The 13,531-nt window shown below is 40.8% G+C and overlaps 2 protein-coding genes across 3 annotated transcripts; one reads left to right on the top strand and one right to left on the bottom strand.

The window, feature by feature from the left end:
• Positions 1-1,002: 1,002 nt before the first annotated feature.
• cpsf2 (cleavage and polyadenylation specific factor 2) lies at positions 1,003-11,080 on the bottom strand. 2 transcript variants are annotated; one of them, XM_079368403.1, is made up of 15 exons: positions 10,926-11,080; positions 10,184-10,351; positions 9,752-9,911; positions 9,555-9,660; positions 9,327-9,456; positions 9,100-9,215; positions 8,296-8,483; positions 7,773-8,063; positions 7,245-7,345; positions 6,766-6,969; positions 6,502-6,654; positions 4,621-4,843; positions 4,075-4,389; positions 3,072-3,206; positions 1,003-1,216 (listed from the first exon to the last, which is right to left on the bottom strand). In XM_079368403.1, exons 2-15 carry the CDS (start codon positions 10,330-10,332, stop codon positions 1,124-1,126), a joined length of 2,364 nt encoding a protein of 787 aa, XP_079224529.1. In that variant the 5' UTR covers positions 10,333-10,351; positions 10,926-11,080; the 3' UTR covers positions 1,003-1,123. The 2 variants fall into 2 exon arrangements, with proteins under 2 accessions (XP_079224529.1, XP_079224530.1); XM_079368404.1 differs by lacking the exon at positions 10,926-11,080 and adding an exon at positions 10,636-10,697.
• A 141-nt stretch (positions 11,081-11,221) lies between these two features.
• Positions 11,222-13,524, top strand: ndufb1 (NADH:ubiquinone oxidoreductase subunit B1). The gene is made up of 3 exons (XM_079368491.1): positions 11,222-11,353; positions 12,541-12,685; positions 13,366-13,524. The coding sequence occupies exons 2-3, from the start codon at positions 12,546-12,548 to the stop codon at positions 13,400-13,402; spliced, it is 177 nt and encodes a 58-aa protein (XP_079224617.1). The 5' UTR covers positions 11,222-11,353; positions 12,541-12,545; the 3' UTR covers positions 13,403-13,524.
• Positions 13,525-13,531: the final 7 nt, after the last annotated feature.

Genomic DNA, 13,531 nt, shown 5'->3' with positions numbered 1-13,531 from the left:
AAATAAAAGCCTCCTCTTCTTTTCTTCCTTCTGTTGATGTTTATTTGATTGTGTTTTATATTTAATGGGACCGTTGCAAAAACTGAATATTAAATTATGTTGCAGACAACTTCTCAATGTTATTTATTTATCGTTGTTCTACTTTTGATTTTTTTGTAAAACTTAATTTGGCTACAAAGAAAATACACGTTTTGCTGCTGTGATGTTCATTTATAGTCTCCTTGTCTGTGCTTTCATTTAAGACAACCTGTTCTTTGATATTACAACAAATTAAACATTAAATTATAAATTACAATAATGAATGTGGGCTCCATTTCATCGTTTCGCTACAAGTCTACGGTAATATAATTTACTAGAGAAAAATAATCTACATAAAGACTTTTACAGAATGTATTATGTACATTAATAATAAGCAATTCCCCCAGGATGCCGCTGAGAAACCATGGTAACACACACTTCCTGTTTCCACCTGAGAGAGTGAAGTTTGTCCCAATGCCTGCTGCTGTATTTCTACCCTACACCTGGATGGAGGGGACTTCATTCAGCTGCGAGTGTGACTTCTGACGGAGTGCACTTGGTCATGTAGGGGGAGTGTGTAGGGGTTGGTTTGAAAAAGGCCCACTGTGTCCATTTTTGTTCAGAGGGAGGGAATCAGACGGAGCCTCAGGATTGGGACAAGGCATTGAGGCCAAAAGTTTTTACCTACTAAAGTATTGAGATTTATTACTCACATGTATCAGTGGTTTTCTGGGACAAACTTCACCAGCGATTCAAATTTGAGAAACATGTTTTTTAATGACAGAATTGGAGGGGAGACGCATCACTTGCAATGTTTCTGTACAGTGGGCTGAATTGAGTAATGAACCATACGATTGCTCATACAAAGGTCAGTCACCTGCCTCCAACATTATGAAGACAAACACAATAAAAAAAGTTACCTTGAACAAAATTATAAAAGGGAAAATTTACAACAAGGTCTGCAGTGAAACAGCAAGAGCAGCATTTGAGTGTGTTTGACTCTGCTCCTCTCAGTAAAGTCCTCTGTGAAGATTGTCTCTGTGTTGCTGTGGTTAACTCTCTGCGGCGTGTCCTCCTCCTCCTCCTCCTGCTGCTGCTGCTGCTGCTATACCACAGCGTACTGCTGATACAGCAGGTCCCGGATCTTATAGTAGTCGTCACACAGGCAGCCTTCCAGGCCAATGCGTCCGGCCTCCGTCTGGACAAAAAGTACAAAGACGTCAGGGTCATAAGGGTCCACACGTCACACTCATTTACACTTCAGTTCAACATGCTTTCAGCTTTAAACACAGATGCACCAGACGATGCTGTAGCGCTCGCTCTGACCTTTTCAATAAAATAAAAAAAGTAGGTTTCCCAGAGACGTTCACAGATTTAAATGTCTAATGAGTCAATCCACTTCAAAGATTTTAAATAGCACACAGACGAAACAAAGTCTCCCTTCTCTTTGATTTCACTTTCTGGGTTGCTCCTATTTTAAGTTCTTGTCAATTATGCATTTTGTTGTTGGTGTCCTGGCTCACTTCGACTTTTTTCTTTTCGTTCACAAGTTCTGCCTGTGCTTTTTCTTTTTTCCGTCTTCTGAAGTCAGATGTTCTCATGTGCCACTGGGGTTTCTTATCCCACTTAGACAAGCTGTGTTTGTTTACTCTTCATGTTTAATCATCCAGTTTGTGTGAAGAGCTGATATTTTATTTTGAAAGTACATTCACCTCTCATAAAGAATTATTACATGTGCAACTTGTCGACAGAAGTCAGCCCTCGAACAACCTCAATCTGGCCCTTTAAATATTTATAAAAAGGTACAAATGTAATCTTACAAAAACAATGAATCTGGCTGTTAATTGATAAGAGTCGCTTCACTGGTCAGGACATTGTTTGAACATTACACTAAAGTCCACATGGTGTGGATCAGCCTGTTTATTTGTTGTATCTGCTCAGTACAGTTATGAGTATCTTATCAAGAGATTTTGTGAAAGTTTGAGAAGGCATCGTTATTTTATTAAAAAGTTGATCATTGCAGATCACTTAAAAGTATTATATTAAAATGTTCTTTCAAATAAGCGTGGATCTGATCTTAGTCTGCACTTTTTTATTTAAACTAGCAACCAATCAACACCCAATCAAGGTTAGCTTGCACATAAACAGCCAATCACAGCAACTCTGCACACGAGCATCATCGAGCTTCAAACATGACAGCAGCTCTCTCTCTCTCTCTCATTCACTCAACAGCTACTGCATATGGTACGGAAGCCCTGAGGAGACATACAGCCATACATGTGAGTTGACGATCGAAGAGAAGAGGTGTTTGAGAAGTTTGTTACCAAACACAAATCACTCTTAATGCTTCCAGTCATCAAACTGCAGTAACTACAGTTTAATCTGAACGACATCACTCAAAGACAGTTTCAACGCAACGCTGACATTTTGATGCATCGCCTATAAATCCTCAAAATGGCACTTACGGACTAAATCTACAGCTTGCACCGCGTCTGCCGAGTTTCTGTGAATACAGACTAAGCTGCAATATTTCTTAAAGCACTGCCTGTTCAGGATGAATAATTCATCATCAAACTTAAGGGAGAATGTTTACACATCATCACAGCACTTTTTCGTATTGGTTTTTATGGGAACTATTTTCACTCCTTGTTGTGGCTGAGGCAATAAATACTCTTTGTGGCAGTGATAAATCTCTGCAGGTTGTTTCGAAGGCGTCTGAGGTGTCTTCCGTTACACGAGCAGATAATAGATGGAGACAGATGTATCCTTTCTGAGAAGTCTTTAAAGTTACATTTGTTGGAGGCATCTTCATTCTGTTAGGTTTTATATAAAGGTCCTTTCATGCTTCTTTCTTTCAACCTCCCTCAAACTCTGGCTACAAATCAAAGATCTAAATATGATTCACTATGAAGCTCTTTGTTTGCGGGGTTTTGGCTGAAACACGAGCCTGTGCCATATGTCTTCCACACTGGCTGGGTTTCCATTTTTTTTTTCAAGCGTCGCAGGGAACCGATGGATCTCGCGCTAGCTTAGCCCGTGGGAAGGACACTCACCCTGCGGACAGCCACCATGTTGTTGCACACCAGCACTCCTCCTACGAACTCGGCCTGGATGCCCTCTCTCAGCAGGACCTGCTTGAAGTCAGACAGGCGCGGCTCGTTGATGAACACCGACTGATGCCCTGAAATCTGCAGGGGAGAAAAGAAGAGAGAGCGTCGGTCAGACTGATGGCTGTCTCGATCGCTCGTTTGACCTTGTGGACACATAGTAGAGGAACCACATGAGACAAGAACAAGACATGTTTATCCGCTGGCATTGGTTGTCTGACTTTCACTGTGCAATTGATGTACATGCAGACAGAAGTTCGCTCATAAATGTGCTGCAGGGGGAAACCCTGCATGTACAGGGTTAAAATGTGTTTGCACATGCATGATTAGTGACTCAACAACTAAAATATGAGCCAATTATGATCCCATTTACGACCAACACGAATGTGATGAGGACACAGAATTTTTTTCTCAGCAATAAGAGAAACATCTTTTTATTCCCAGCACTTAAAGCTTCTGTGAGGACTTTAAAGCTGGATATGAAGCAAACTGAAATTAATACTGAGGACACTGAATGACCTATAAATGCAAACAAGTCTATAAGAGAAGATCCATCATTTCTTTAAAGTTATTTTCAATCCAGTGCTGCTGCCACAAAGTCGGTGTCAGAGCAGGTAATTCAGCTTTCTGCTGTTGCACAGTTTTTTGCCTTTCTGACATTTTACCCTGCAAAGCATCATGATTGGAGTCAGCATCAGATACTCTCTGCAGGTTGTCCTGTGTCTGACTGCACAAATAAATATGACCTATACATGTACGGAGCATTAGTAACAAAGCACCAGTGCTGGTGAGAAATGCTCTGAAACTCAGGTTATTGGGGGCTGCCGGATCAAAAAGATAAATTCTTAGTGGACACAGGACCTATCCATATTCTGAGCACGGTGCAGAAAATGTGCCAAAAATCAGCAATAATGACAACAACTGTGTTTGACAGTGTCCGCCGCCTGACCTCAGTTGATGGCAGAGGCTCCAGCGTGGGAATGACGTCGCTCTCCTCAGAAACCTCCTTCTCGTCCTCTCCGAACAGGCTCTTCATGGCTCGCTGGGCGGCCACCGCTGCCGCGCTGTGGTCGATGCCAAGATCCGGGGCCACTTCCATGGCCATTTCGCCTTCCTCCGAGTCCTCTTTTACCCCCTCTTCCAGCATCACTCCCATGTCCACCTTCACCACCCGCATGTCCAGCACGCCATCGATCCACGCCAGCTCAGTGTCTTTGGCTTTGCAGAACTGCAGCGAGCTCACCAAGGAGTCTTTCAAGCGCACCTTTGGCATGATAAACGAGACAAGAGGAACACATCAGCCTGACACTGAGGATGGATTTGATGCTTTAAGCCTATATAGAAACAACCGTATAGCTAAGTCTTTAAAGTGTAATACAAATAAAAAATGATCACTCTTACCGTGTAGATTTTAAAATCGATAAAATATATTGAAGTGATCATTTATTCATTCATGCAAAATGGGTAAACACATAAGCTCTGAACCACTGCTGACCTGGTAGATGTGTGTTTCACTGGTGGCGTCGATAGTCTCCTGCAGTTTGGGCGTGTACACTTTGATGTCCTTGCTGAAAGCTCTGCAGGATTCAGCCAGGTCCAGGCTGGCCTCCGGCGGCCCATGAACGATCACCAGCTGTCTGGGCTTCATCTGGTTAATAATTTTCTTGATGGAGTCGCCATCAGAGCGACCTTCGTAGTCAATGTAGGACACCCTTGCTCTGCAGGAGATTAAAAAACCAAAAGAATAAGACTTTATCTATTTGAGTAAAGGAAAAAAAAAAAAAGACATGTCGAGTAGATATAAAATTATCTTTATATTGAGAATTCATTTAAAAGCTGACTTTCCAACAGGGCGCTGTAATATCAGCCACAGATCAGCTGCAGGGAGTAACTAATAATAAGATAGCACACGTTCCTAGGTAACTTATTTCAAAGTTGATTAAACGCAAATTTAAATTCATACAGACGTTAAGGAAACATTCAGAGAACAGTCAGAAACTAGACAATTCCAGCAGAAATTGTGAGGGTGGTTGCCGTGTGTGCGTGAGAGTCTGTGTGTGCGTGAATGTGTGGGACAGCAGTAAGAATGGTGCCATCTAACAGCTGAGACAGAACTCTGTCACACTGAAACAATGATGTCATCACTCTTCACTCTCTGAATACCTACTGCTCACTTGACATTCAGCTTTAATCTGCCAGAACATTCCATCAATGTATTTGAATGGCTTACCACTGCTCGCAAAACCTCAAATATCTTAAAAACTAAACATGGTGTCACCGATCAGTTTGGACTGTGAGCGACAGAACAAATAGGCGCACGTTTTGATGTATTTTATTTTCATCTAACATTCAGACTGGGACCACAGTGGCAATTTTAAAACATGAGTGAAAATTGTGAAATTCTGGACATCACTTAGAGTGTGAGCCCAATGTGTGTGTATGTGGTGCGTGACTGTCAAACAAATTCCTCTCCTGGGAGACTGGAACATTTTATGTTTTTATTTTTTGCTTTATGAGTGAGAGGACACTCAGAGCTTTATTTTGATGTATTTTGTTTATATATGCGAGCAACAATGACTTCAGGATGGCGATTTACAAATATGTTTCCAAAACTGAAGTTTTTGGCCGTTACACTCTAGGATTTCAAATTTTGCCATCTACTTTGAATGGGGCAAATTTTGGCCAAATTTTTGTCACTTAAACTCGATTTGTGTCCAAACCGTGTGCCCGAGGTTTCCACAAAGTAATAGCACACTTTTTGGGGCCAAGTCGGTCGTTTTGATACCTTTCTTGTGTGTGTGGCGCAAACGCTGTGGGAGGAGTAGCGCGGCCCGTTTTTAGGATATAATAAGGCGAAGAATAATAATAATATCGACAATAGTAGTAGTGTGGTTTGCCTTTCAGGCAACCACCCTAATTAGCTTTATCGTTCTAACATGGCGAAACACGGGATCGCAGCCTCTATTGGTAAACGATGACTAATTGGTTTGCAGTGTGTTAGCGTTAGCAGTGCTAGCAATGCCAGCCTTCAGTCCTCCTGAAAGGTTAACATCCACATGACTGTGTTGCTAACATAAAGCTCCAGTTGAGTGGTTACATGCTAGTTTAGCCTACCTATCTCTGTTTTCTACATTGTAACAGAGCCAAACGGCTCCGTGCTAAAGGTGAGCACGGTGCTTGTTTACATCCAGATTGCAGAGCGGGGAGTGATGGAGCTGCTGCCCCCTAGTGGCAGGCAGTTGTCTTACAGCTAAGACGCTATACTTGAGCTGCATGCTGGGTTTGAATTTATACAAAAAATACTTTGTTTACTTGGGCTTCTGGCACACAACCCAACAAAGGGAAATGAAAGCACTCAGTTTAAAGACTCACTGACCTGATTTCTAGATTTTCTATGCTGGAGATGCATTTTGTAGGTACGACAGATAAATCCTGGTCCATGGGTTCATCACCGTTTGTCAACCCAGATTCCAACTTGTTTTTCTCCTCCTCTGTGGCTTGTAGTTCAGGAACCAGAAACTCTTCTAGCCTGTAACAGAACAATAACAAGTTAAATTAGCCATTAAAGATGGCTGCTGATCTAGATCAACGTAGGTTCCTGCATCTTTCTATAGTTGATTTTTTTCAGAGAATGTACTACCTGATAATTTCCCCGTACTCGTCCCACTTAATTCTCTCTTCATGTGTGGGGAACATCGGGTACGACTTTTTAGCTTGCTTGAAGAAACTGCCCTTGCGGCTCCCCTCAGCCTTCATCATCAGGTCATGGTGTTTGCTTTTCACGGCTGCTGGCTGATCCAGATCATCGTCCATGTCGCTTTCATCGCTGGAGTCGACATCCACCCTACCGGAGCAAGAAACAGAATCAATTCTTCCAAGCTCAGATAACAGATTTGTGTTCAACTACAAAAGTATAACTTTGTGTTTAAGTCTGAAAACTTCTCTCCATTTTACAGATTTTAACTTACCGCTTTAAATGTGCAGTTCAACCATTATGTGCACTTTTTACATCATTCGCATTTTTGTGTGCCGTTAATACGCTGTGAAAATCAAATGTCTTGTTTTTCCAACAGACTAACAGCTCTAATACACCAAGGAAGTGTTTCTGCATGAACTTACTCTTTTTCTTGTTCCAGCTTCTTAGCTGCTTCTTTCTTTATTTTATCTTTTTCAAGGAAGTCTTCGAGATCTTTGCCTTCAAGCTTCACTCTTTTCCTCACCTGTCACGAGGAGAGACAAAGATAAACATAGAGCAAATGAAAGTATTACACTTTTTGTTGTTACCTCCGCTGGGTCTCAATGTGAGAAACATGAACTTCACGTGGATGTGTTGAATGTTCATTTATCCTCCAAATATGCGTTAATAAAACATCATCCGACTATTATCTGACCAAGTAACTGTATTTTCTCTTCCTGTCATACGTTTCAAATGGTCTGACTCACCTGAAGCTAACGTTTGCTAATTTTCGACAAACTAAAAACTTATTTCCCACCTTGTATCTTGTAACTGGTTGTATCTTGTTTCAGTCAGAAGTGCGACACAGCAGTTCAGTTTAACGTCCCAATTAACATGTTAAGACTGACAGATATACCCTACAACAAAATCCTTCCTGTAAAGTCAATCAGCACCATTATTGTTACATTCACCTCCAGATCCAGCATCTTCTCTCCTGGGTTGTCAATGAGGTAGCGGGCGAGGGTTCCAGGTGTGGTGCGGTAAGTCAGGATCACAGAGTTTTTGGCGTCTTGGCACCACTGGATGAAGAGTTCTCTGGAAAAGCCAGACTCAAGGTCGGGCTGGCTGCAGAGTACCACTTTAGGACTGGGCACTCGGGCCAAGTCTGTCAGACTGTGACAGAGTGTCAAGTGACGAAACTGGAATGGGTTGTTTCTTTTGTCTTCGAAACATCTCATGAGCTTATCACTCATCCACTCCACCTAGAGAAAGACGGGAGAGCAACAATACATGCTGGTCAAATGCAGTTGACTATGGGCCTTAAAGAATTTGATGCTGCATCTGTGCACAGATGTTGCTAAGTAAAGATAAAATAATGTACATTTTTCAGATTAAAGTGATTCGCTTTCAACAATCTAAACAACCATCGCGCTACATCACCAACTCCAGAATAGAACACAATCATCTGTAATGTCAAAACCCCATGATTGATACCTGGGACTTGGAGAACTCCACCACGTTATAGCTGACATTGTTCAGCAGAGCGAGCGGGTAAACTCCCAGCCCAGCATCCTTTGTCCTCCAAATCTGATCCAGCAGCTGAGCCAGCTCCAGCACGCGGCCAGCTGTATCCACAGCGATAAGGACGTTTCCGTCACCACGCAGAGTCTCCATCACGTTAGCTTTGAATTCACAATGAGAACAGTTTTTTAATATTCAAACCATTTCATTTATTACATTTATTTTTTTAATAAGCAGTTTTACAGAAAAGGAGGAAAGGCAGACAGAAAAATCAAACATGTATGAGATCAATTAAGGAGGTAGCTTTTTTTTTTTTTTTTTTTAAAGATTTGTTTTTGGCCTTTTTGCCTTTATTGTAGAGGGAGGACAGTGGATAGAGTCGGAAAGGGGGAGAGAGAGTGGGGAGAGACATGCGGGAAATGGGCCACAGGCCGGACACGAACCCGGGCCGCCCGCGCGCGAGGACTGAGCCTCAATACGTGGGGTCGCGCGCACTGCCGCTGCGCCACCGGCGACCCCGTGGAGGTAGCTTTTAATGTAAACCGTTTCCAATTGCAAGGATCTTCAACAATGTATAGAATTGTTGTTTCAGACTGTATCTAAAAATCACCTTTATCAATAAAAGAAAGATATATCTTAAACTGACAGTTTGATGCTGAAATTAAATAAGGATTACTCGCCTCATTTATCAGATGATTGCAACTATCCTAAATGTTTATTCTGCTGTAATAATTGTTAAATTAAAAGCATTTAAAAGAGTCTCGTAAAATGACTTACTGAGCAGCATCTCATCTCTTTGTTTACGACGTGGCTGCACATATGTAGCATTGAAGGAGTCTGTGATGAGTAAAGAAGGGCGACTGATGCTCTCCAGTGTGCAGCCGTTGAGGTGGCTGGAATAGAAAAAAAAAAAAAGAAAAAGAAAAAAAACAGGACATCAAATACTTTTCTCAACCTAAACGAAAACAAAATGCATTACACGTGAATGTTTACTGTGTGCTTACATCTCTCTCTTGTGGTTAAAGTCCACAGCATACACAATCTCCTCCTCCCCATCCTTAACAATTTTCCAAATAGTGCCTCCAATCATGTGACCAGCTGGAAGCGGCGTGATGGAGAGACCGTGTCCTTTTCCTGGCAGGTCGAACGAAAGACATTAAACACTTCTTTGTCTGTGATGCACGAATACAGGTTCCTCTCGTTTTATCCTGGAGAATCTGCGATCAATTTACCTTTTAGATTGACGATCTGCGAATACTTCAGCTGCTGAATTTTATCAAAAGCAGAGTCCACATCATCGAGGGTGAAGAGTTTGAAATCCTCGCTGTTGTTTCGAGACTAAGTGGAAAGAAGGATGAGATTTCGAAAAACATGGGTCATGAAGTCAAGCCCTTTGATTTAATAACTAAACATGAACGGCATTTCTTACCTGGTAAAGATCATACATGAACATCTGACCCATCTTGTAAACTGGGATTGTAGCGTAGATGGTACAGTTTAGACCCAGTTTCCCCACAGCATACGGCAGGGCTCCCAGGTGTATGGGGTCAGGGTGGGAGAGGAGCACAGCATCGACCTGATGAACATATCTGCAGGGAAAAATGGACGTTACAGGTTTAATTTTTCATCTAACCAGGAAGAGAAAAAAAGTAATCGAGATTTAAACAAAAGTAATCAAGATTTTAAAAAAGTATCTCTTTTTCAAGAGTGTCTAAAACAAGCAGCAACACAAGTAACAGACTTTACAACTGAAAGACACAAAAAAAGAAGAACAGCCTCCAAGTCATTCAACTTCCTCTTAAATAATAATAAGACAATCATTTATTGATTCCCCCATGGAAACAAACAAACACAGAATCACCTTTTCATAGCATCAATGATGTCCATAGAGAAGTTTTCATCCCAGCCGCAGTCCAGCAGGAAGCGGAATTCATCCACCTGCAGAAGGTAACAGAGAGCCGACTCCTCCTGAACGCCTGACACGGCTGTCAGCTTGATAATGGACGTCATGTTTCTTCAAATTGCCACACTGAAAGAACATCAACACAAGAGTTTAGCTATGCTTAGACACACTAGTATTATGGTAAATAACACACAACCCCATACACAGAGGGAAGTCTGGTCCCTGACACACTGTTTGAAGTTAAAATGCCAAACGAGAATTTATAGTGGAGGGCCCAAAACAGTGAAACGCTCGTTTTTTGGTTCCAAACAGTGTTTTTTTTTTTTCTTTGAGTAATGTTTGTGTATTCAGTTTAGATAAATAAAGCCTAGAACTGCTTCACATTTCACTACCAAATCTACGTAATGCACCTTTGATGACGTCGCTTACAATGAAGCACAACACTAATCCAACCGACACATAATTTAAAAAAAAACAACAACATGGTCTGAATATAAATTGAACACTAAATAAAATACTATTGCTGTGTAAAGTAGCTGCAGCGTGTCGTGCAGAAAATGAATGAAACGTGAACAGTTTGGTTGTTAGCTCCTCGGCTAAAATAAATTACCCGGCAAACTCTTTTTGTATTTGACATGCTAACTACAGTTGAGCTTGCTTTTAGACACGATTTTTTTTTGCATGTGAATGTTTTACATACCATAAATGACTATATGATAAATGTCCTCCAGTCGGAAATAGAAACGCAGTTAGATGAGTATCTATATTTCCAACATTAAGACATTTTTGCCATCGTTTTTACAAACACACTTGACGAGCAGACATGTTAGCTAGAGCGTCATGAGTCAGAGGGCGAGGAGCGTACCAAGTGCAGGGGTGTTAATCAAGCACATTTAATTATTGAGCAAAAAATACCGAATTTCATTCCGTTGTATTTTCATATTTATGATTTTAAATTACGATTACACATGTCGGAATTCATTAAAAAATAATTCCCGAAGGCCAGTGGGTACGTAAAAGCGTTATTATAGTTCAAATAAGACGGTCCTCTTCGCGGAGTTGGTAGAGTCCAATGTCCTCTGTCTGCTGAGTGAAGAGCTGAAGGCCACGGCTTGGAACAAACAGAAGGTAATATTTAAGTATTTCTACGTTGTGTCTGTGTGTTTGTTTTCAGTAGTCTATCACATGTTAAGTGTGCTTTAATTTAACTCACTTCTAACAGAGACACCTTTCTCAACGAATGTCTGAAACCTAAAATGGGTTAGCTAACTGTTAAGCTAGCTTGTGTGGACACTTGGGCGGCATTTTATTTTGTTTTTGTTAAAAAAACAGTGTTTCTTTGCACTTAAAGTTTATTATTTTACACGTGGATAAAATAAGTCATCTTGTATCGAGCTGTACATATCTAGCACTTCTGTAGTGTGATACAGTGCGTTGCGAAAGACAGTCTGCTTATTGTTATAGTTACGATATGACCCTCTTCTCTCACCAATTCACCAAGATGTGCGTCTCAAAAACTATGAATCAACTCTCTCAGCAAGTCAAGGGCTTTGTCTGTACTGAGTAACCACACTGACAAACTCGTCCAAAGGTTAAAACATAGCTGCAGTCATGCTGTGTTAACATGCAGGCTGTACATAGCTTCAGACTTTTCTATCAAAATAAAGTTGAATGTGTGCATTAGCCTCAGTTTTACTCTTTCATGGGGGTCCTTAATGTACAGATAAATTGCCATTAATGTCTGGTAATAGCTCTCCAGTAATCCTTTTTCCACTAAAGTTTATTGTGAGTGCAAAGCATAGTTAGGAAGGACATTGGGCACACAGGTATGCAATAATCAAACAAGGGATGAACGAAATGAGCAAAAACAAGGAGATAAAGGCAGATACTTTATATGTGATGGTCTTGACGAAGGTAGTTATATGTGATGGATGAGAAAAGGATGTATAAAGAAGCATGTGTGAATGGGTAGGTGTGTGAAAAGTGATAGTTGTAGGGGTCGGTTGCTGGTGTAAGGGTTTTAAAGCTTGGCTGCTGATGGTATGTTGGAAGGATGAGTTTAGAAATGACGGACAGGATGTTTGTAAGTCCAGGTCCCTACAAAGCAGACAAGTAAAATACTTTACTTTAAGTGCTTGACCTTTACAGTTTCGTATTTTTCAGGTCAACTAAAGAATTGTCTGTTTTGATCATAGTAGAAATCCATAGACGCAACACCAGTCCCTTAAATGGAAATATAAGCATCTCTGTGTTTGATCAATGTGTAACATCAGTCCAACAAAATAAATGTTACAAATGTCTGTTTGTTTCTGCAGGCACCATGGTCAACTACGTAGCGTTCGCCCGGACACATTGGGTTAACATATTGATGCCCATTGGCTTTTTCCTTGGGATGTATTTTGACAGGCAACAGGACCAGAAGCTCACAGCTTTCAGGAACAAAAGCGCTTTATATAGCAGGTAAGAAATAAAACAAAGCAAATTTAGAGCCATGCTTTCGTAAAATGCATCACCATAGTTCATCTGTTTTTACATTAAAACTGAGCAATATTTTTCCCACTGCATTCCCCATTTAACCGTATTTTGAAACACGGCTTTAACAATCTAAATTTTGTGAATGGTTGAAACTGCCTGTTATTTTTAAGATAGTTTGCTCCAGAAAATGTCAAACAGTTGTGAAAAGCCACTCTTCTCAATTGTTAGTGACTTCTTCTCTTGTCAAATCAAAGACCACCCTTCTATTTCAGAGGCTTGAACCAGCAGATATTTAATATTTTTTGCTTGAAAATGGACCAAAATTCTAGATGAATACTCAAAATTTGTAGATTAAATGCTCTCTTGATAGTTGGAACTCTAATTAAGCATTTTTTTAGATGAATACCTTGTAATAAAAGCGAAACATGGGATAACAGGTGCAAGACTCAAATTTTAATATGACTCAACTTTGTTAAACCCAAATATTTATGAGATGGCATCATTTTCCGCTTGGTACCAAAAAACGAGGGTCAGCAGTGTCTAAAGCCAGAGATGTCAATAGAATTTGCTCGGAATTAAAGAAACTTGTTTGACATTCAGGTCATCCAGTGCAAATGTTGTTCAGAGACGTTTGCTCATGACACTTTGTGACTTGTTTTCTTTAGGGAGCTGAAGCCTGGTGAGGAGGTGACCTGGAAGTAGACCATCCAGACCTGTACTGAGTCCTTTCATCTGTGTGGCCCCTCAAATCAGCATATTTAAGACTCTTCTCTGTCTGTTTATGAGTTGTATCAACCAATAAAAACATGTACTTTCTCATCAAACCACGGG

Source organism: Symphodus melops (assembly GCF_947650265.1).
Source record: "Symphodus melops genome assembly, chromosome: 1".
Lineage (NCBI taxonomy): Eukaryota > Metazoa > Chordata > Actinopteri > Labriformes > Labridae > Symphodus > Symphodus melops.
This window is presented reverse-complemented; position numbering and strand designations above follow the sequence as displayed.

Excerpts from the sequence above, each read along its gene's own strand:
- ndufb1 (XM_079368491.1), top strand. The coding sequence starts at position 12,546 with ATGGTCAACTACGTAGCGTTCGCCCGGACACATTGGGTTAACATATTG. Across the intron at positions 12,686-13,365 it reads AAAAGCGCTTTATATAGCAG|GGAGCTGAAGCCTGGTGAGG; the intron begins GTAAGAAATAAA and ends TGTTTTCTTTAG.
- cpsf2 (XM_079368403.1), bottom strand. The coding sequence starts at position 10,332 with ATGACGTCCATTATCAAGCTGACAGCCGTGTCAGGCGTTCAGGAGGAG. Across the intron at positions 9,457-9,554 it reads GCAGATCGTCAATCTAAAAG|GAAAAGGACACGGTCTCTCC; the intron begins GTAAATTGATCG and ends TCGACCTGCCAG. Across the intron at positions 4,390-4,620 it reads GTGAAACACACATCTACCAG|GTGCGCTTGAAAGACTCCTT; the intron begins GTCAGCAGTGGT and ends ATCATGCCAAAG.